The 24320-nt window shown below is 40.0% G+C and overlaps 1 protein-coding gene across 10 annotated transcripts in view; it reads left to right on the forward strand.

The window, feature by feature from the left end:
• The window catches only part of zgc:114120 (uncharacterized protein LOC619267 homolog), a 125555-nt gene that overhangs the window by 62635 nt on the left and 38600 nt on the right, over window positions 1-24320 (forward strand). For 8 of the 10 annotated variants that reach the window (XM_042397301.1, XM_042397300.1, XM_042397308.1 and 5 more), the window contains 2 exons: window positions 4362-4388; window positions 21304-21505. In XM_042397301.1, coding sequence (XP_042253235.1) covers window positions 4362-4388; window positions 21304-21505 — 229 coding nt within the window. The remainder of the gene's footprint in view (window positions 1-4361; window positions 4389-21303; window positions 21506-24320) is intronic. The other 2 variants (XM_042397305.1, XM_042397309.1) reach the window with 1 other exon arrangement.

Below are 24320 nucleotides of genomic sequence, written 5' to 3' on the forward strand. Positions count from 1 at the left end.
GTATTTTCAGAAGCTCTCACAGCGTATGTGGTGGAATTTAAGCAACATTAAGACACCTATGCTCTCCTTTTAAGGCCGAGACTTAAAAGTGCAAGTCAGTGTTTGACAGTGGTTTGACACTTTTTGCTAAAATGGTTGCGAAGCATTTGTTGTGACATTTATTTGAGGATTTGTTGACGCTCTTTGGTTCAAGACACTGCAACCAAACAACAGCTGAGAGTGAAATGGTGGCTTGCAAACAATCCACTCGCATCCCTTCAACATTTTTTTATACGAGTTTTACATGATAAATGTTTTTTGGTTGCCACAAGAAAAAAAAAGTGTTGCGAAACTATGATTCTTAGTATAGAGGGCATCAGTTCTCTCTAAATGTGATGGGTCAGACTCAGAGGTTTCTTTGTGATAATGTAGACTGTAGTTGGTGGTTGGAGAACTTCTCAGCTGCTCCTCACTTCCGTCCCTTTCTTTTCATACCGATAAGCTCACGATGGAGCTTCATCGTTTGTTCCTTTAACCTTTTATTTGTCATCATGTGTCAGATGTGATATCAGACTCTGCTACGAGGCAAATTGGCCGCGATGAGATCTATACATCATTCGATTACCGTTGACTCAACCTCTAACAGATGTCTGCGTTCATTCAAATACTGTAGACAGATCTGTTGTCAGGCTATCGACAGTACATAAGTTATATTCATACCTGACATAAGCTGTGATGTATAGAAGCAGCCATCTTGTTATAAATAGGAGCAGCCAGATCCAAACATCCTCTTCTTTCTAGAGGCAAATCCTGCACCATCATGTCTGGTTAATTGATTGGTTTTAAGATTACTGTTGCCTCTTGTTTTGAAGCATAGATCTTTAATAAAAACAGACTCGGGGTGTTTTTATTTGTCAATAGCAGGCTAGTTTTGTATTTTAGCTTTGCACGTCTTCAATTAGATCATGAAATTATGATGTGCCTACAACATCAGACGTTACTGACATGATTTGAACAGGCAGTAATGATGAGTGGTGTAGAGTTATTACTGCTGTTGATAATGAAACTTTAAAGGGGACATATTATGCTATTTTCATCCTGTTATGATGTCAGATGTTAAACATGGTTAAAGTCCTAAAACTTGAGGTGACAGTTTGTAAAAATGAAAAGTCAAAAGGCCAAGTTTCAGCCTGTTCTGAACGCTTCGTTTGCAGTGGTTTTTTTTATACTTTCCCATCTCGTCAAGCATAAACAGCTTTGCAATCTTTGTTGCTGAGGTTACTGGTATTGTTCACTCTGATATTTCAGATCTGATTCTGGCTCGAACGTGTACGGATGTATATGACAAGTTGACATTTCGAGCAATGAATGAGACTGCTGCTGTAATTTGTTTATGTAGCCTCTGAAGCTTCCTGAGGCTGACCAATCAGAACAGAGGGGGCTCATCGGGAGGCAGGTCTTAAAGAGACAGGGGCTAAAACAGCCTGTTTCAGACAGAGGCTGAACCGAGGGGCTGCTTAAAGCCAGGTTAAGATAAATAAGGAGTTTTTCACTGTAAATCATGCAAAGATATTCTAGTTGACCCCCAGAATATAAATATGGACCTGGAAATGTGCATGATATGTGCCCTTTAACTACAAAATCAAATTGTTAATAGAAGTGTCAGTTGTCATTGACGGTATCATCTTGCTGCTTTAACATGAAGGACCACAATGGAAACAATTTGTCCAATAGTTTGGTTCATGGCCATACCTAGATACAGTCTCACTGAGCTGCAGGCATGGCTGTAGATTCACAGTCTTTAGTCTTTTTATAATGCATCTGGATCTGCATCAAAGTACACATAGTGAAGAGAATCATTGGACGCAATTATTTTTTTTTATTCAAATGGTGCAGTAAGTTCAGTAGTTCACAAAACTGTGAAATATCTTGTAATGATAATTAAACCGTTGACAGGTCTTAGAGATATTTTGCTAAATAAACAAATGGGGCTGAAAACTAAACTAAACTAAAGTAGAAAGAAATCTGAAGAATAACTGCATTGCACACTACAATAAAGCCTTGTATGGGCCACGCAAGGCCACCTCTCTTGGAGTACAGCCGTCCATTATGTCTCTTTCACACCTTTTTTTTCTCACTGGTGTCAGGATTTAAAGACTCTGAATGGAAGCATGCAGAGACCTTGTGTTCAGATCCACTTCAATACATTCATCGAAGATGAGTGGAAATCACTCAGGAAATAGTGTTGCTGTTTTCAGCTTTACACAAAATAACCTTTCATTGAAGAGAAATTGAAAGAATCTGGAGCAGGTTGCAAACCAGTCATGACTAAAGGTGAACCTGAAAGTGCAACATAGTTTAAGGGTATGTGGATGAAACCACAAGCATTAATCTGCTGCTCTAACAGCCTCCACTCCTCCGGTTTCAGACTTTCCACCAGATCTCTGAATCTGGCTGCAGGGATTTGCTCTTGTTCAGCCACAAGAGCATTAGTGAGATCCAACACTGATGTCGGGTGATGAGTCCTGACTCGTAATCGGTGTTCCGTTTCATCCCAAAGGTGGTGGATTGGATTGAGGTCAGGGCTCTGTCTGTGCAGGCCAGTCAAGTTGGGGAAAAAACATTCCCTTTGAACCTGGCTGTCACAAAATATCATTGTACTGTCTGCTTAAGCATTAAGATTTACCTTCATTGACCGATTATAAGCGTTACTTTCCTAGCTACCGCAGTCAATAATTGGTGATTTCTTTAAATCAGGGAAAGTGTCACAAGGGCTTCAGGATGGTGAGACTTTATTTGAAGATAATTGATAAGTATGTGAGAAGCCCAATCATCTCACAGTGAAGGCTGTTCAGCTTCCTGCTGCATGATAAACTTACAAAACAACACTGCTCCTGCTCCTCTCTGTAGCTTATAATGTTTGTAAGCATTAAAAAATTCACTCTATATTTAAGAATTTCCATTAAAAGACCAAAAAACAACAATGAACTGATCTACTAACAAGTATTGTCTGTATATCCAAAGCCTGATACATGTTATTCCTCTGTTGTTGTCCAAAAACAAATCAATCAAAAACATGATGGCATGACATATTACCATAAACACACAATGTTTTTATTCTGACTCAATCCCACACACACCGTCCTGCTGTTGCACATAATCACTGGTTCACCGAATGTGGATTAATCTGCAACTGAAAACAGTCTCAAACAAATGCACTTTTTCCTCCTGTTTGAGTAACGTTTGCTAAAATCTACAGTGCCCAGCTGTTGTATGACACTATATATTTGTGACCTGTTTTTCAAAGATTTACATCTGGCTGAAAGCCACAGGCTGGATAAGTTGGAAATATAGAGAGAATGGCAAACTCATTGTCGGTTTTGGCGTTTTTTATGGGATTTGCATATTGCCAGCTTTATCCTTTAATGTAGGCATTTGGCAGCTGAGGCATTAGAAAGGAAATAAGTTTGAGTTTATGCTGAATATATTAAGGAAAAGGGTCAGTGCTTTGAATCAGTCAATCATAACAAACCAAACCATGAAAAACAGCCCCAAACCAAAAGTATACAAGTATATGAATAGTGTTGTCCACATACTTTTGGCCACAAAGTGGATGAACATATTAATTACGGGGCATCAACCGAATGTCACGGATGAGCACGCATGCAGCTTCAGTCGCTGTATCTTAAAGAATCTGAGGAACATTGACCTGAATGTTGGCTTCCTCCCAGATAAAGTGAAAATGGCAGCGTCTTAATCCAGTGTCTGTGCATCGCTTTAATCCCGCTGCTGGGTCCACGCCAGCCAACTCTGCATTTAGGGAGAGTGTGAGGCTGAATTTAGGAGGCTGCCTGCATCATTAGTGTGATAGAAGTCACTGTAAACATTTGATTAACTGCCGAGAAGCAATTACAAGCAATTAAAGTCCTATTATGATGGCAGTGAAGGACAACGTAAATTAATCTGGCTATCATCACAATAATTAGCCTATCATTTTCTCACCGAGCTTAATGTATAAAAAAGTAGACCATTCATCGGTTTGTTTGCTTAAGCTTTGCTGTGATTTGTGGGTCATTTTAAGCATAGTGGTGTAGACGTTTCGGGGAGTACCGCACTCGCTGCTTAAAATAACGTAACCATTGAAGCTCTTAAACTTTATTAGTCACACTTTGTGGTATCACTTACATATCTCCACATGGGAGTTCAGTGACAAAGCATTTTCCTCTCAGTGCTGTTTCTATCCAGTCTTTTATACTGTGGTGTTTTGCAGCTTAACACATGAGCAAAATGTCTCACACTCGGTCTTTTTTCCCCTTCTTTTACCCTCCCCGTCCCTTTTCTGTCTCCTTTGCTCTTTGTTTTTCTCCCCCCATCCCTCCTAGCAACAACCAAACTACTGGAGCTTCAAGGTCAGTGCCAATATTGTGTTTGTGTTTCAGCGTAAATCTGTGCCTCTGTGTGGATTTGTCTCTAATAGGATAACTCTCCATTGTGTCTTTGCATGCCCGCTTGCCTCTTCTCCATCGCATTTAGTGTTGGTCACATGTTGGCACACACATTTTGTGTTTAACTCTGCACCAAGGTTGGATTGCTCTTGTACTGCATGCTGTGACATTTCTGTCTCAGCAAGTTAACCGAATTCTTGACTACAAATGGAGATTAACCAGTGGCAGGCAGGAAAATCCCCCTTTTTTTGTGTCTTGGGGTTAGTGTAAATGCTGTTTGAATTGGGTAACATTTCTGTCCAACTGACTACTGTTACAGTACTAATAACTCAGTACAGCCACTTTCTAATGACTGTACTCATAGTGTGGTTATTGTAATTATTGAACAAAATATGCTGGTTTCCTGCACAAAGTTTAGTTTAGCCAGAAAGCTGCTGATTGTAGCTCAGATTTCTGTTGCTGTTTCCAAAATCCTGTCTATAAAGTAGCTGTACAGAGCTCATCGTAACCTGTTTCCAGACCTCTGGATCACTGCCCACATCTCCAATCTTGTCAGTGATTCAAATAGGTCTGATATTATGCTCATTGACTACTGTTTCCCTGGTTGTAAAAAGTATACTAAGCCAATCAGAGCTTTGTAGGTGGGATGCACAATGGGAACATTATCGTCATGTGCCAGAATGAGATTGATGCAGGTGTGCAGGTTGTTGCAAGTCAGCTTACATAAAAAAAACAACAATGCTTAAATTGACATATTTCTTTGTTTGCTGTGGAAAAAGTTAACTGCTCCTAGCAATCACTACCACAGCTTCTGTGTCGACTCTATAATTACGTTGTTGGGATGAATATGTCACTCATGATTGATTGTTTGGATGACTGAAACAAGATTAAATAATGCTCTCTTACCAAACAGAAATGTGCTAACATAATTATGATCTGAATAAAAAAAGAAATGGCCAAGTCTGATTATCAGGCTGAGCTCAGCAAGTGTTCAGTCATGCTAGCAGTAATGGTCATTGGGTTGTTTGGTCCACCATTTGAGTCCAGACTCAAATATCTCAACAACTCTCAGACATATTTCCATTAAACTTTGCACAAACTTTCATGGCCCTGAGAAGCTGAAATACTAGTGACTTTGGTGATTTTGTGTCCTCTCCTCTAGCGCCACCACTAGCTCAAATGTTTCACTTATCCTGTGAAATATCTCAAAATGTTCTTGATAAGTAGGATCAAAGTTTTGTACAAACATTCATGGTTCCCAGACGACGAATCCTAAAGACTTTGATGATCTGCTGACATTTCCTCCAGTGCTACCATGAGGTTGACATTTTTGGTTTTGAGTGATCTGTCTCAACAACTGTTGGTTGAATTGCCATGAAATTTGGTACAGACGTTCATTTCTCTCACAGGATGAATTGTGATGCCTGACGTTTCATCTAGCGCCATCATCCATTTCTTCCCCCAAGTACTGCATATGCTTGCTGTGCAATATGTACATTTTTTACTCCAATTCAAGCACAGCAGAGGTGTTAAGTTGTACTTACTTTGCCTCACTTGCAAGTTTGACTGCTTTCAGCCTTCAGGGCAGTTACACCTGGTTTATTTGATTAGCTAAAGAAGAGCTTCTGAGCAGTCCCAAGTGTAGTTATGGAGACAGCTGTGAAAGTGATGTGTGTGTCAGTGGTGAAAGATTATCCATGCCCTCTTATTTCTTACGGTAATATTAATGTAATCCATACTGTATGACAACGTTTACTTTACCTAGTGACAGAAAATACGGGAGATGGGATTAGCTGACGTGAAGCAAACAAACCTGAGCCAAATTTTAAGCCCACGTTGTTGCAAACACATGGTCTGCCTCCAGGATTTTTTTGAACCACTCGGGTACCTCTGATGGTGTGCCCACATTGAATCAAAATGAAACCTAATTTTCAGTTGGAGTCAGATTTTTTTTTACTAAGCACTGCCAAGGCTGGGATGTAAATAGTGTGAAATGTGAAATGCACAAGTTAATCTGAAAATGGGGCCATTAGTGGTCATCAGTCAGTGCCAGCTTCAAGTTATCTCTTTTTAATAGTTTGTGGTTACAGCTTTAGCTCTACTGACTGGTTTCAAGTTTCCAAACTGCAGAGCTTGAATCTATTTATGTGAAAATAGTAACGCAAACAGAATTTGCTGAGTGAGTCCACACCAGGTGTGTTTGGACTACATTTAGTAAAGTCAGGAGTGTTTACTCCTTCAGTTGTGTTATTTGGGCATGTGAGAGATTTTGAGTGTGAACCAATTAACGGGCAAGCTGCTGTGTGGTTTATTACGAGTGAGAATGTAATCCTACCAATTACAGGGAGGAATGTATGTTTGTTTGTCATGGCTGGTCTGTGTGGTTTTATGGGTATACGGAGTATAATGAGCATCTGAGCTCATGTGAATTTGTTTATGGAGTCGGTTCATCCAACTGATGAGAAAATGCATATTTTCAATGTACTTGTTACTCTGGAGGATCCACAGTCCTAACTGTCAACCATTTTCATGGGGACTATTTCTTTGCTAGAAAGTAGTTCCTGTGAAAATTTATAATTCAAAACCAGAGCAAATGAAACCAAAAGTATCTGTGTGGCTAAATACCACTACAGGTATGTGAGAATTTATGTAATCTGTATTCAACAATCCTTTAAAATAAAAAAAATAATTAAATATTTTCAACTGGCTCAGTTAAGAGAAGCAAAACGTGGATTTCAACCTAAAATGTAATATCAGTGTTTCCCTCTCAGCTTAACAAACTAATACCAAGGCTCAGTTGTGAGCAACAAATTGCCACACTGCATCATTAGACTTTAGTACATTAAGCTCATTGAACAGACCCTTCTGACCCTTACCTCACTGTAGCGTGAGGAAGATTGTAGTGTTGTGCATCTGCAGACCTTGAGCACTTACCGCAGCTTACATCATCTTAAACCATAAAATTACTTGATATTCTGGATTCTTGCATGCTCATTGCTGATGCAGCGAATATAAACACTGCCAAGGATTCTCTGAAACGGAACAATAGAAGTGCTGCTTCTGTAGAATCAAATGAAACACAACATGATTCATAGATATTTTACAGTTTGCACTATTAAAATGTTAAAATATTAACATATATTGGATACAGTGATGTATCTTATTCCTCTGTGCCATAGAGCTCCATTAGAAACACATCAATGAGTCACACTGTTCCACTGGGTGACATGTTTCTTCATTACCATGAACATAGACTGTAGTTTATTTATAACATATAAGCATCTCGCTGAATAAGGTTACAAATTTAAACATTTAAGCATTTTAACAGCTATCCAAATAACAGGCTAGTGACTAAGTAAGCTAAGTAAAAATGTAAGATGACGCTACACCAATAAAAAATCTATGCAGTTAAATTTAAAAGCATTAAATATACATAAAAGGATGAAAAAGTATCAATTAATAAATCTTTTTATACTGTGGGTTTTCATAAAACAGTTACAGAGCTGGCTAACCTGTAAAGCTAGCACCCTAAACGTGTATTAATACCACAGCTGAAAATAGTCCTAGTTTCCTCTTGTTTGAGTAACACCCACTAAAAACTACAGTGACAAGCTGCTGTAGGAAATCACTGAGCCCTTTTTAAAAAATTAAACAACATATTTGACAACTATTTTATTTTTTCAGTAGGAACAAATGAATTCTGAGCTGAGCGTCACAGACAGAGTAGAGAAGTTATAAAGTATTGAGAGACGGACTAACATATTGTTGTCGTTGGTCTTTTCATCTGATTTTTTAACGATTTACAGGTTTATATTTTTAATCTGGGACTCTCTAATATCTTTGCATGATTTACAGTTTAAAAAACTAAATTTTAACTCATACTGGGAACATATTCTGCACATTTCCAGGTCCATATTTATATTCTGGGGGTCAACTAGAATATCTTTGCATGATTTACAGTTAAAAACTCCTTATTTATCTTATACTGGTTCTTTATGCAGCCCCTCAGTTCAGCCTCCATCTGAAACAGGCCGGTTTAGCTCCTGTCTCTTTTAGGCCCCCCTCCTGATGAGCCCACTCTGTTCTGATTGGCCAGCTTCAGGAAGCTGCCCCTCGGGAAACTACTTCAACAAACCCTGAAACAAACTAGTAGCAGGATTTCACTACTTTTTCTCGTTCTTTACTAGAAATGTCAACCTCTCTAATCCAGTACCAGTTCGAGCCAAAATCCAAGAGTGGACAAGGCAACCAAAACAAAAACATTAGCAACAAAGGCTACGAAACAGACTGCTGTTTATGGGCATGCGAGCCGACATCAGCTCACCAGCAAGGTAGAAAAAACCATTGCAAACGAAGCGTGCAGAGCAGGATGAAGCCCTGGGTTTTGACTTGCAGGGGACATTTCTATATACAGATGGGTGACAAATTCAAGGAAAAACCAACATGATGTGTTTCAGTAAGGAGTCAGTCCAGCCTCCAGAACAGCTTCAGCACTCCTCGCCAAGTCTGTGGAACTCTATTGGAGGGATGAACAACATTCCTCCACAAGATATTTTTGCATTTATATATACAACCTTTATTTTATCAGGTAATCTCACTGAAATTGCAAGAGAGACGGGAGTATAGCAGATAGAAAAAAAAAACAAACATAGCCAGACGTAACAAAGGTCATGTGTTCCTTTTCGTTATATACAGTAGCAGCAATTTTCTCACTGCCTTCTCAGTTTAGCTGGTGACACACACACACACTCGCTGGCTTTTTTTCAATTCACCCCATTTGTTGCTGGTCTGCAGCTCGTACAGGATTGGTTATCGCTCCCCTTCCTCTCAGGGAGTCGGGGAGTCTCGCCTCCTCTTCTGATGCAATAGAAACCCCTGCAGCAGTGCACTGCTGTGCTCATGTGTGTGAGGGTGTGTGTGTGTTTAATACCGTAGTCCCCCCGCTGCTCTGCTTTGATGTTTCATTGGTTTGCCAGCTCACTAAATGCACACACAGGCATGGCTGATACCCACATTGCAAAAACACATCATAGATTAGCAAACAATTATGTTAGACACAGGCATGCAGGCATTTCCATGCACACATGGACTTCCAATGCAGTGGTCATGGAAACTGTAAATATGGATGAAATGTGTGTGTGTGTATATTTACACACATTTCCCTCTTGCATGTTCCCCAACATCCTCAAACCAAACAAAAAGAAGGGATTGTGAGCTTGCCCATGGGGGTGAACATAGATTCATACACCAGCCTGCTGCTGCTGCTGTTGCCACTGACAGTGTCAAAAACACAATGGAGCCGAGTGCTGCATAATTATCTCCTTTTCATTGCTCCCAGCCTCACTTATACAAATATTAATACTCCATTTTTGCGTCTCTTGTGCTCTTGTCTTTTTGTCTGGAGTGGCCAAAGTAATCACGGTCTATTGTCTTCGCTCTTCGCCTCAGTGCTGAATTTGGATGAATGTACCATACTGTGGGTTTAAACTTGGGAAAGGGGATCCTATTGAAGTTGCCTCCAGTTTTCCAATTATTCACCAGCCATCTTCATTTCCGAGGGCATTATAATGGAGCCTATTGCTTGTGAGATTTTTTCTTGTTTGTTAATGTAACCATAGTGACAAAGCAGATAGAGGGTTAATTAAAGGGGGGTATCACTGGGTTGTAGTTTGTAAGGGGTATCCTCTCTCCTTATAATGTAATATACCATCATACACAGTACTGCTTTACATTACACATTAACATATTATATCATAGCCAGGATAAGAGCTTTGTCTTCTTGACATGTAATACACAGAGGTGTGATGACTTAGAAATATGAGACAGATGATTGATCAGTGGCAGATTTAGAACGAGTATAATAGTTTTTTAAAGCAAAAAAGCCAAATATTTTGTAGCTTCAGCTTTCCAATTAAGAGGATTTGCAGCTTTCCTTTGTCTTTTGTAATAATAAACTTAATTTATTGGCTCGAACATAAGACGACTCTGACCATAAGATGAGCTCCGTACTTTCTGCACGGCTCAAACGACATGTTTTAAAGGGCTCAGTTATTTCCTAAAACAGCTGGACACTGTAGCTTTTAACAGACATTACTCAAACAAGAGGAAACTATGCATTTGTTAGTGACTATTTTCAGCTGTTGGGAAAATTACACTAAGATACTATTTATCCAAGGAGAAGTGGGTCCCCATCATTGAAAAATTTTCTCCTGTAAAAGTACATCAATGTAAGTTCTCTTCTTCACCTGTGACAGCAGTAATCCTTGACATATTAGTCCGCAGTTTGTTTCTGCAGTAAAGATGTCGAGAAACATTTCGGAATTATTCTCACTCATTATGAATTTATTTCCTCAGTGGCAGAAAAACACGATAAACAAGCCTTCAGAAACTCCTACAGGTTAAACTGAGGTAACCAAACACTTTTAGTGCTGACTGACTCTAACAGACTCACTATAAACAGACTTGAAGAAACCTGCTAGCCTAGCAACATTAAGACTACAAATAACCCATAATGCATCACTCTCTGTAGGAGCTGGTGTTACAGCAGTACTCACCTAACATGTAAACACGTAATTGTCTCCTCCTCAAATATACTAAGGTGATATCTTTAGTCTGGAAGTGTTGATCCAACAAAACAAGCAAACTCATACCATCATCGTCACTATTTTCTTACATTTTATGGACCAAACAGTTAATTAATTAATCAAGAAGATGCTGTGAATGAAAGTAATCATTAGCTGCAGCCTTAAGAGGATTGATTTTCCTGGTTTGTAATACAGTTGTATGCAAAAGTTTGGGCACCCCTTGACAAATAACATATTTTGGTGATTTTTTAACTGGAGAGATGTATCAGCTCATTAGGCCTGAGGCATGTCAACAGTTGTCATTAGGAAATGTCAGCCGGTGCCACTTTCAAAGCTTTACAAATACTCTGACTCTTCAAACCGTGTGTGAACACTCAGCAACCATGAGTTCCTCTAAATAGATAAGAATCTGAAAAGTTATTGATGCCCACAATGCAGGGGAAGGGTACAAGAAGATAGCAAAGCGTTGTCAGCTTGCGGTTTCCACAGGACGAAATTTAATTAAGAGACGGCAGTTTAGGGGAACTGTGGAGGTCAAGATGAGATCTGGAAGACCAAGAAACCTCTCGTAGAGAACTGCTCGTATTCTGGTCAGAAAGGCAAATCAAAACCCCTGTTTGACTGTAAAAAACCTGCAGGACTCAGGAGTGGGGGTGCAGTGTGCAGTGATGTACCCACAAACAAGACCGTCATTGAAGAGTCAGTAGAAGAAAACCTTACATGCATCCTCATCATAAAATCCAACGGCAGAAGTTTGCAACAGAACATCTACAGAAGCCCGACGGGTTTTGGAAACAAGTGCTGTGGACTGATGAAGTTAAAATAGAATCTTTGGCCACAATCAGCAAAGGTATGTTGTTTGTAGAAAAAAGGAGCAGCATTTCATGATAAGAACGCCTTGCCAACTGTTAAACATGGAGGTGGATCTATCATGCTTTGGGGTTGTTTTGCAGTCAGTGGCACAGGAAACTTCGCGCGGGTGGAGGGAAGAATGGATTCCACTAAATACCAGCAAATTCTGGAAGCAAACACCACACTGTTTGTAAAAAAAAAAAAAAAAAAAGAAAAACTGAAGCTGAAAAGAGGATGGCTTCTATAACAGGATAATGATCCTAAACATACCTCAAAATTCACCATGGACTACCTCAAGAGACGAAGGTTTTGGAATGGCCCTCACAGTCCCCCCTGACTTTAGCATAATTGAAAATCTGTGGGTAGATCTTAAAAGAGCTGTGCATTAAAGTCAACCCAATATTATTGCAGAAATAGAAGCCTCTTGAAAAGAGGAATGGGAGAAAATCCCAAATACAAGAACTGAAAGACTTCTAGCTGGCAACAGAAAGTGTTTATAAGCTGATATCTGCCAGAGGGGATGTTACTAAGTACCGACTATGTAGGCTGCCCAAATTTTTTCACATGCCATAATGATGTTTTTATTTAATTTTTTTTTTGTTCAGTACATGACATAAAAAGTATCTATTCATTAATGTTTGCTGAAAATATTGTTTTTTCCCTCATATCCTAGAGAGGCTGTGTTTACAGTTTTTCAATTAAAAAATCACTAAAATTTGTTATTTGTCAAGGGGTTGTGTATATATGTATATATCTTTATATATTTATCAATCTGACTCTAGTCCAACTCTAAAACAACAGTTTATTATATGTGTATATCAGTCGGGCTCTACAGTTGATAAAATATGTTTTTGCTCCAATTTTGGGAGCATGTACGTTACAATTAACTCTTTTCTCCAAACTGTACTGTAAAAACTATTATGTGATTCTTTACTCAGCTATCTTGGACAGTATGGTAAGATGATGATGATGATGATGATGATGATGTTGATGATGATGATGATGATGATGATGATGATGAAAAGAGTCATCTGCAAATATCCGTGACAAAACTTTTTTCAGAAAGGATTATTATTACTTTTTTATTTTATTTTACTTTTACAAAGGATTTGTGTCACGTCGGGGAGCCTTTAAGCTCTGCAAGGCGCTCATCTGTGGTTCACGTGTCTCACGTCCAGACTGTGACCAGGACATTTTCTATACAGAGCGGCTTCCCCAGACTTCCCCCGCCATATTTGTCCCAGTGAGCTAGCTCAACTCTAACCCATTCAGACAGCTGCTTTTGTCGCCCTTGTGCTGTTTGGCTGTTGATATGATGCACGGTGGAAAATCGCTATTCCCCAATCTGACTGGGAGAATAGCCCGAGTGTTTTTCACCACTAAAAGGCTTAGGAGGACGACTGCTGCAGTGGTCTCCCGACTGGCTAGTCGGGCTGGCACTGCGCTTAGGCACGTGCCCAGAATCACTTATTGACATTTCACTGCCATCTGCCAAGACTGCAAGGTTTGCTTGGCAGACTACACGTTAATAAGGTTGAATTTGGTGAAAACCAATAATAGAAAGAAGAGTTCCCACTTGATTTCATGTGAAAGACAATTATCTTTCACTGGAGGCTGTATTTACACTGTGGACTTGGCTTTAATGGTCTGTGGTGGTTTTCTTTGTGTTTTTTCTTTAAACAAATACAGTAAAAAAACAACAACAAAAAAACAGGAGGTCACAGAGGTCACACACACTGCCTGGAGATATCAAGGTCAAAACCCATCATTGCACAGTGACCCACAAGTGTAAGACGACATCTTATCAAAATACTCCAACTCTGCCTGACACGAGTTCAGCAGGGACTGTTTGGGCAGGAAAGTGAACAAGAGGGTTCCCTCCTTTCTTTCTAAAACAAGTGCCCTTGTTCAAGACAATTAACCCCCAGCTGTTCCTCTGGAGCTGCTCAGTGGGAAATGGAACAAGACTGTGGCTATATCGGGCAGCTCCCGAGCGAACGTGTCATGTGCTCCTCACCTCCCTCACCTGCCTCTCCTCCCTCAGGTTATTGTTGTCTGTTGACGTTTCTCATTCAGTGACGGCTGTGTTGTCGATGCCAATTCATATTATGTAACACAGGATTTTATAAGCGAAATATGTCTATAAACAGATGCTCTCTCAATTTTAAGTCTCACTGGAAAGGAATGCCACGGTTTCGTCGTGATAATGCCCATGGAATCTCACAGTTCAGGGGGGTGTGGCAGCTGTGTGAGTCGGGGGGGGGGCGTATACAGCTGCGCACAGCTGCCTCATCAGTCAAGACCCTGTGTGTTATCTGGTGGGAAATCAGCGTCGAAGTAGCCAATCGGTGCTTGAAAGGTGGAGTCATAACACTCAGCGAAGGACGAGTCTGCTGTCGAAGATTTGAAAGAGAGATGTGAAAGATGCAGGTTTGAGTTTAAAAAGCAATAGAGAGAGCTGTGGATTAATACGCAACACGCCTCTAAAGATGTTTCATATCACGGTGTCAAGCAGAGGAGCTAATGGAACCAAAGAGTAAATGAAGCTGTTTTCATGCTTCTAAATAAGATCCAGGAAGTAGAGGTAAGGGTCAGCTGTACATAATGGAAGATGATATTTAATATTAATCTGCAGAATCTCCTCAAAGGCATCAGCTGTTCATAATTCACTGCCACTTTCTAATGGATTCAGCCAGAGGATATTTATATCATTTATTTATATTATTAAACAATATTAATAATAATATCACCTTGTCTGACTTCATGGTGGTTTATCCGTTAGCTACATGTGACATTGTTTATGATTATTCTCACTATGTATTAATCTGTTGAATATTTGTTTGTGTAATTAATTAATCTTTTTATTCTGTACAATGTCAGAAAATAGTGAAAACGCCCATCACAATGTCTCCAAATCTGATGTCTTCAAGATATTCATTTATTTAAGATTATATAAAACAGAGAAAAGCAGCAAATCATCACATCTGAGAAGCTGGAATAAGAGCATTTTTGGCACTTTTACTTCATAAATGACTGCGTAAATTTAATGGATTGTCAAAAAAGTCAATTTTATTTTTGTTGAACGGCTGTGGTTATGCTCTCATTTCAGTGCCTCCACTTCACCAACCCTCTCCACATAATGTGTCCGTACTCCAGTAGCCGCCACTCACTCATGACACATCTGCCAGATGTTAGAAGCTACTTATAATGATGTAATTAGAACCGAGGTGTTTTCCAGTCTCCCGTTTAAAAAAAGGATTGTGCTGCTTTGTTGGCTCAAGGTTGTTGCTGTTGAGGTTGTTTGCACTGATTATCATCAGTGCAGCAGCAGCTCTGCCAGACTGGATGATATTTGAACTGCTCTCTGTGTTTGTTCTAGGAAGAGGCCGCTAATGTATGCAGCCATCTGTTTAATTGTTACGGTTAAAAAAAAAAAAAGACTAGTTGAGTAAAATCTCATTTGAATTATTATATCGAATTTCATGTACATAATAAAACCGCATTTGATTCGGTGTCGCACTCAGCAGAAGCATTCTTGGCTATCTGTTTGAATCTTGTAATTACAGTCTGTGATGTTGAAATGAAAAAACAGAAATTGAATGCGTTTTTCACTTTTCACATCTTACCAAAACAATATTGCAATTACTGTACAACACCATCTCGGTTGTGATGATTTTGTGAGACAGGACGCTGCTTATGTACTCAAATATATAAAAGGATGGGAGTCAGGAGCCCAAATAAACATTGAAACATGTTTTTCTTGCTGTAATCATTCCTCCTGTTCATACTGACCATTAGAAGATCCCTTCATAATACACTTACAATGGAAGTGATGGGGGACAAAATCCACAGTCCTCCTTCTCTTAAAAATGTATTTAAAAGTTTATCTGAAGCTAATATGAAGCTTCAGCATCCAAATGAGTCAAATCAAGTAGATATCTTTGAACGTTAGTCTTTTTAGTGCCAAAGTCCCTCTTTTTGTTACTATACTTCCACCTGCAGCTCAACAGGGAAACACAAAGAGGGAATTTGATGCTAAAAAGACTGTAAATGTGTCAGATATCCACTTGACATGACTAACTCAGACTGCTGAAGCCTCATATAAGCTTCACATCAACTTTTAAATGACTGTGTGGAAACACTATGGATTTTGACCTCCATCACTTACATTGAAAGTAGGGGTGTGCCTGAATACAAATACATTATTCGACAAAGCACAAATGTGTGTTTTACAAATATTTGTTTCATACAAATATTTAAAAAAATATTTGATAGGTAGAGGTCTGTCTGCAATGAGGCGATGAATAAAGTTTTAGCTCAGTAGTCAGCGCAGTCGTCTATGATCTGGGAGACTCCAGTTCAAGACCCAGTGTGGGGACCTCCTTCATAAGGTAGTTTATTCATGAACACTTATTGTAACACTTTAATTTTCTAAAATTAAAAGCGTAATAAAAACAAAAATAGGATTTTTAAACCTCTTTCCACTTTTCTTCAAATGCAAATACAAATACAAATAATTTCGCTGCCTCAACAAATACAGATACAAATACAAATACTGAGCTCTCTGCACATCCCTAATTGAAAGCACATTTGAAGGATCTTTTAATAGCCAGTGTGAACAGGAGGAATGATTACAGCGAGGAAAACCTCTTTCACTGTTCATATGGACACCTGACTGTTGTTTTAAGACACACTTGAAAAATTGTGAACTTGTCCTTTAAAATAAAAACATGAAATCACACTCAATGATGAACCCAACAAACAAAATAAATGTTTGTTGGCAGTACAATGTAATAATGCCAAATGGACTCATGCATGTTTTCTATATTAATGGAAACTTTCAGTTCTATTGTTGAACAATCAGACAGAAAGCTGGAACAAGTGATTTTATACAATTATACACCTCTTTTCATTGCCGTCCACTGATTACAATTCAATTTCAAGCCTCAGAATTCAATGGGATGTAGATTTTTTATTTTTTTATCACAGTCTTTCATGACTGTTCAGCCCTCATGGAATTCACTGAAGCTTTTATGCAAGAAAATATAAATAGACATTTTCCAGAGTGAATTTACTCAGCACTTCCCAATTGCAGAGGAAACTGATGTTTTATGCACACTTTGTAGCAGTTGGTTCAACTTCAGAGACCTTTGTGGCATCCATTATTTGGTATGATGACTGCATGAGTGTGCTTTGTGCTGTAGACACACACATTCCCTCGAGATATTAAAATCAAACACAGGTGTGATGCTTTGCACTGAAAAGAATAGAAATTTGTCACTTTGGACTCAGAGATTCCTTTATGGTTGAATATGTACTTATTTTACAGAGTTGTCACACGTTGCTATGATGCATCTAAGTTGACTGTACAATATATGTTGTCTGGAGCTGAAATGTTTAGTGTATATAATGATATAAATAATTGGCTACTATTTTTGTAATTGAGTAATTGCTTGTCATTTTTCTTTGTCACTGCTTCTCAAAAGTGAGAATTTGCTGCTTTTCTTGGTCTGATAGTAAATTGGGTCAGTTTATGGTTTATGGGTCAGTTTTGGTCAGAATAAACATTAGACTCATGCTGTATGGATTTGTGATACACATTTATCACTGTTTTCTGACGTTTTTAAAGACTATATGATTAATTGATTGAGAAAATTATTGGCAGATTAATCGATAATGACAATAATAGTTAGTTGAAGCCTTAATTTTGACTCTACTGATGTATGATGTTAAAGTAATCCAGACATTTGTAGGTTTGCTTTACAGTATAATATTAATGGTCACATCATAAAGTTCCTTCCCCTTTAATTAATTTGCTGCGTCTGTCAAGCTTTGCATTTTAGCGTCACATTTAGATTTATCACTTGAATATTGTAGAAAACAGGTCCTGGGTTTTGCTGCTAAAATGACAACTCTAGCTGACAGATTTTATCAGCTGTAGCTAATTAACGTTACCTCTCATGGGTTGGTTAGAAACTCATCCTGTAGCTGACTTTAAATGCTCTTTGGCTGACTGACTCATTTTAAAATGAGAAGCATGCAAAAGGATCTTGGCCACATTCATGATATCATACTGACTCAGCGTGAGTCACCCTCACGCAAAAACACTGAGACTCCCTCTCTATCCTCACCCACTGAATACTTGTTTACCAATGGAAATTATATTTTTAGCCTCTAAATGCGACCTAAAGATCATGGTTTGACCTAACACCTCTGTAGTTTGTGTTCCAGGGTTGAGCTAGTTAGCACAAACCCCACATTGGGGTTGAATACTGGGGATTGAGATCATCCGGGTTTCTCACCAAAACCTGCTCCTGTTTCCTGGGAACAGTACTGGCAGTATGCTGGGATTTTAAGCATCTGTGTGTCTGTGAGACACTTTCTCCAAACCTCATTGATGTCATAGCGCTATAACCCGACCTATAATGCTTTTATTAGCCAAAGTAATATAAATGGATCAACCTTTCACCTGCAACTTTCACTGATTTTATAATTACTTTCCATTCTATAGTGAGAGGAGCATCAAGTGTGGAAGATCTCCCTCACATTAAATCTGTTCCTCAAATCTAAATAATTACACTGAAATGACCGCTGGCGCTGCAAAGTAATAACATGAGGTCAACTTTATAAAGATGGTCAGACGCTCACACATAAATCATAACAGAAATATGCTGAAAAACAAAGAATCCAATGAAGGTGTTGGCATAGTGTTTTGTTTTTTACCTCAGAGACAGTGTATTTATACCACATGATATGGAAAGACAGCATCAGAAAATTAGATTGATGTATATTCGTAGGAAGTAATACTTTGAAAATCATGAGAAGAGCAAGCACACCTTCATAAATAAATAATAAAAAGATCATTAGCTTCATGTCTTTCTAACGTTAATTAATTGGGATGATTGCTATCGGAAAAACTTTGACAAGCAACAAGACTAACCATCTAACTCAGGTAAACTTACCGAATCCAATAAAGAGCAGAACACAGATTACAACAGATAAAATATCTAATTTCAACAGCAGTAGTGTTGGACGTGATTAGAGGTGGGTTCTCACATCGATAACAACAAGGCTGTTGTATAAAATAATCGACTCCTCTGGGACACCGTCTGATGAATTTACCACAACCAGAACATCTCACTTCATTAGCAACAGTGACATCGTAATGTGGAAGGGTTTCCACAGTCTGCTCTCATTAAAACTCCCTCTGATGTTATCTCTCAGTATTCAGACAGCACCTTTTCCTTCAGGACTTAAAGATGATTATTGAGTGTTTGATGCTACGTTTATACGCCAGAAATCATTTTTCTATCAGTCAAATAAGGTAAGATGAATGGAGTAGGGAAGATATAGCATTACTGAACTTTTACACGGATGCAATGCAAACAATACAAACCTCTTTGACATTTTCTAGCTTTCATGAGACTTTGACGTTACTCAAAATCAATTTCATTTACATCGGTCATCACATATTCACACTATATTCCATTAAATTTATGAATTAAATCAATGTACGAGTGTTCTCGTGGTGATTTTTATTGACTATTTCCCTGCAACCCAAGTCTCTTATAATATGATAACTGCAATGACCGACTTCTGAATGATCGCTTGGAGAGAGTGTGAGACGAAGGAGGTCCACCGAGAGATTCTGTGGGAAGGTTTATTGACCGTTTCTGTGGAAAATAAAATAGTCTCGTTAAGCGTGCAGCCAACTTTGCCTCCTCTCTCTCTCTCGCTCTCTCTCTCTCTCTCTCTCTCTGTCTCTCTCTCTCTTTTAACATCCTGCAGCAGATCTGAGAGAAAATGGAAACTAGTTAGAGAATCTGTTCCTTCATCCATCTTTGAGCTGCTCTCCTCTGTCCTGCCCTGTTTATCTCTTCTTCCTCCATGTTTCATTTCTCCTGCGTGTATGAGCTTCTCTTCCTAACCCTCTGTCTGCTCTCTCTTTCTTTTTTTTTTCCTCCTTTTCTTCACAGTCCACTAAACACAAACCTTTTAATTCCTGGTTTCTGCATCCTTTTCTCTTCAGTAGCTCGGTCCTCGCTTCTTCTTCTTCGCGGTTGAAAGGCAGAAGGTGTGCGGCTTCTGGCTGACAGGCGCGCTCCGAGGCATAAATCTCCAAACATATGAGAGGCAGCACACATAATCTTTCAGGCTGTTGTGAGCATTGAGAGATGTGTGTGTGTGTGTGTGTGTGTGTGTGTGGGTGCATGTGTATGTTTTCAAAACAACTATTAATGTAGAAGGAGCAAAAAAAACCCCGAGAGAGATAAGTAAGTGCGACAGATTGTATGCGTGCATGCATGTGTGTCTGCTGTGCAATTTTATCCCTCATATTTATCTGTCTTTTGACGTGAACGTTAGCGTTTCCTACATGTTTGCGTACACATGCATGGCTGAGTGCCGTGCCTGCATGCTCTCGGCTTGTCGTAGCCTCAAGAAATCAAACGGCAGCGATATATAGCGTTTGTGAGGACTAAGCAAAGACCACAGATGCATAAGGCAATCGGAGCTGGCTTCACATAGCACTGTGGGAGCTCATTACTGTATTCTTTGGGCTGGAAAATGTCTGTCAGTAAGGATTCATTAAAAGCTAACCTGTTGCAGCAGCTCCTGCTAGAGCTATAATGAGAGGTCCTTCGCAATTTGGGCTCCCCAGCGGTTCAAATTGGACAGGTGAAATATCAGTGGTAATCTGCATTTACAGAGACAGAGACTGTCGAGATTGAGTTTGAGGCTTTATTGTGGTCATTAGCATCACAGCGCTCGCGTTTGCTCAATTTACGGAACAGTTGAAACCAGCTCGTTGTCGTCTGCTCGGGCCACTGCGCTTCCTCCACGCTGCAGGATAACAACCGTTTATTTTATCTTTCTTCAGAGACGTTTCCCTCTGCAGCCGCTGCCGCTTGCCCACTTTCTGTCATCGCTTCTACACACTCCACTCTCCACTTCTGAAAATTTAATTAAACCATTGTTCGATAGTTTTTGTGTCTCCGTCAGTGTTAATGCAGGTGGACATTCTGAGGACATTCAGGGCTTATTTTGACTCTGATGTTGGTTGGAGTTGCTTTGTTTAACCTGGCGGGCTGTGCTGCTCTGCTCTGTCTGCAGTGCTCTTATTTTATTCTCGGGACTCAGCTTCCTTTTTCTTGAGCTTCTGTTGGTAGAGGAAGATGGTAAAGGCTGCTTCGTCTGAGGTAAACTGTGTATTTTGTCTGTGCCCCTGTGCAAAAGCTTTCTTTTTTAGTCGTTTTGTCTCTTTCATTGATTTCCTGAAGCCATTTTCTTTGCCTTTGTTCATGTGTTCTATGTTTTTTTTATGTGCCAGCTCATTGATTACTGTATTGTCATCACAGTAGAGATAAATGTGTGTTTTCTTTCTTCATCAGTGCCTCTACCTGTTTGTTTTTCTCCCCTCTAACTTCTAATCTTGTGTCTCACAGACTCGCACGCCACGTGTGACACGACTCAGCCCAACACAGCCGGCTCTTGCTGACCAGGCCAGCAGGGTATCCTTTGCGTCAGCTGAAAATCTGGAGACCATGTCAGAGCCTGATATCCCCATCGGCTTTAACCGGATGAACCGGCTTCGCCAGAGCCTGCCTCTGGCCCGTTCGTCCAGCCAGGCCAAGCTGCGGGCGCCAGGTCAGACCACTGCCTCTATAGTCCATTTATTTTTTTGCCCTGTTCACATAATCACATTGATTGTTGTTGGCATGTGATGTTAATACAGTGAGTTTTTTACGCATATTGTGTTTTCAAAATGTTTTTCTGCTCAAAATTAGCTTCAGTTAGCTGAATCTTCCTGCCCTCCCTGACAGCAATGTAATAGGGAAGACCCAAGATGTATTTTGTACCACTGATCGCCCCCCCCACCTCCACCCCCACCACAACTGCAGTAGCGGCTGCTGCAGTACAGAGCAGTAACATTACCTTAACTGTGATAAAGCAGCAGGGCTATAACTACGTGTGACACCAAACACATCAGGAGATTGTAGCCCAGCTGCAACACAGAAACTCTCTCAAAGAGACATAAATGTGCTTCTAGTGAGTCTGACAGTAGCTCGCTGACTACCAACACCGCAGAAATACACACTATCAATACTACACTGTGCAGTGGTCAGTCAGTGTCCCCACAACCCCAACATCATCACACGGTGCAAAAACTACTTAAAACTGGTTAACTACTGGCCTACTGCAGGGTGCCCAGTAAGAACTTAACCAGAGATGTCTGACTTTACCATCCACAGGAATGTTTATTGAATGTGTATGTGGTTGTTCTGGCGGTTCCTCCTCTTCTGCTGCCAGAGAGCATGTGACGAGCTAGAGGGCCCGATGCATCGACTCTCAACACTGATTGGACAGGCGTCTCAAGAGGGAGAGACTGATTGATTCGGAGAAAGGAACACATGTACATCAATATTCATAAAGGCTTTTGCAATGACTATTTATGGTTGAATGTTGGCGTGTAGAGGGCGGCATATGAGGCTAATCCATGTGCGCACATTTTGGACTGTGATTTATAAAGAGAAAAATACATACATTCATGCAGACACATGTGCACAAGTAAACTTGTAGTTTGGATCCTACGCACTGTTTTATAAGTGAGACCTCAGGTTTGTTGTTGATATGTCAGTTAAGAAATCAGCTGACTGTAGAAAGCATGTAAACACACTGACACAGCTTTGAGGGAGGCTCCAGCTGAATTTGAGTGTATATTAACTACAGTCGAACTGCCAGGATTTCATTCATAAGTTTAGCGGACTTTGATTGAAAACAAACTAAGTTTTGTGTAAAAACAACCTGACGGCATCCTAATTTTGATAGATATAGAAGGTTGATGGAAAAGGAAGGCAGAGCATTGTGTTGTGCATCCTGTCCCTTCATCGTCATTATTGTTCCTAAATTCTAGCGGTCAATCAAGTATATTTGTCACATGTAATCATATACGGTACAGAGCGGTATCACAGTGAAATGCAATCCTGCCAGTTCCTTCAATTTGTTCATTAAAATGAGCTTAAATCGAACTGAAGCTGTTTAAGTAGAAGATCCTCGTGGCCTGAGGGTAGAAGCTCATCTTGAGCCTCTCAGGGGAGGGAGAAAAGGCCGTTATCCAGGTGGTTCGGATCCTCCTAGCCTCATTCTTGCAGCACCTGGTGTAAATATGTTTTAGGCAGGGTAGAACACCTCCTATTGTATGTTTGGCCAAATGAACCACTCTCTGCAGGGCTTTGTGGTCCTGTTTGGTGCTGTGATGTTCCCCGTCAAGACGCTCTCAATGATGTGAACACTAAGGTACAACAAGGTACTTGAAGCTGTCCACCCTCTCCACAGAGGAGACGTTGATATTAAGGGGGCGTAGTTCCTTCCCTGTTTCTTCCCAAAGTCCACCCTCTTGAGGTTAGCCTGATTGAAGTCTCCAGCAACAATGAGCGCAGCATCAGGATTACCAGTCTGTGAGCAGTTCAGGTCTTTGCAAAGATCCGACAGGGCAGCCTCTGTACTCGCCTGCGACAGGATTTAGACCGCTGTGATAATGACCAGAACTCCAGATCAGCTGAGCAGGAATGGGATAGCATTTTAACATTCCCACTGTCACGCCAATCCTTATTCACCATAAAGCACCTCCTCCTTCTTTCTCGCCAGAGTCCTCTGTGCTGTCAGATTGGGATACAGAAAAAGACTCACCTGGTTGAATGGGGCTGTCTGGTATCCCAGGATTTAGGCAAAGGACATTGCGGTTCCTGATATCCTGTCGGAAACTGATGGGGGCGGGGAGGTCTTCCAGTTTATTATCCAAAGCTGTACATTAGCTAGCAAGATGCTTGGCAGAGAAGATCAATGTCGCCAGGATGGCAGCTTGTGTTTAATCCCTCCACGTTTACCTCGGATTTATTCTCCGATGTTGAGATGGACACAGATGGTCTTGCTTGTCTATGTGGTTGGGATCATAGCTTGTTTCCTCGATGTTTACTCCAATGTTTACATTTGACCTCAACTGGCCAGGTAGCAGACTCGGCAGGGGGAGGGTTTACAAAGTGGTGAGTTCACTATTTCCCTATGCTGATGAGTGATTCATAGTCATATGTCATCATTGTCCAATATTATTCACAAAAAGTGCAACTAATACTGTAAAATAAAGTTAAAGAGCATACATTTGCATACATTTAGCGGAGCTAACGAATAGGTCTTCATAGCCCGGTGTGCTGTTTTCTTGCGTTTCTCTGTGTACAACGACGCTGTGGGAAAAAGAAGGGAGGATCATACGATTGACAACATTGGAGGCTCCTCGACTGAAGTTTTGAATCAAATGTAAGCTCATTTTTCAGTCTGCCTGTAGAAAAGCCCAATCTGTTGACAACATTGCTTTGATTGACAAGTTGAGAGCAAATCACATGCTGGACGTGTCCATACATGTAACTTATTAATCTTGTCCGATGTTTCTGACAGGAAGTAGCAA

This window comes from Thunnus maccoyii, chromosome 20 (assembly GCF_910596095.1).
Source record: "Thunnus maccoyii chromosome 20, fThuMac1.1, whole genome shotgun sequence".
Lineage (NCBI taxonomy): Eukaryota > Metazoa > Chordata > Actinopteri > Scombriformes > Scombridae > Thunnus > Thunnus maccoyii.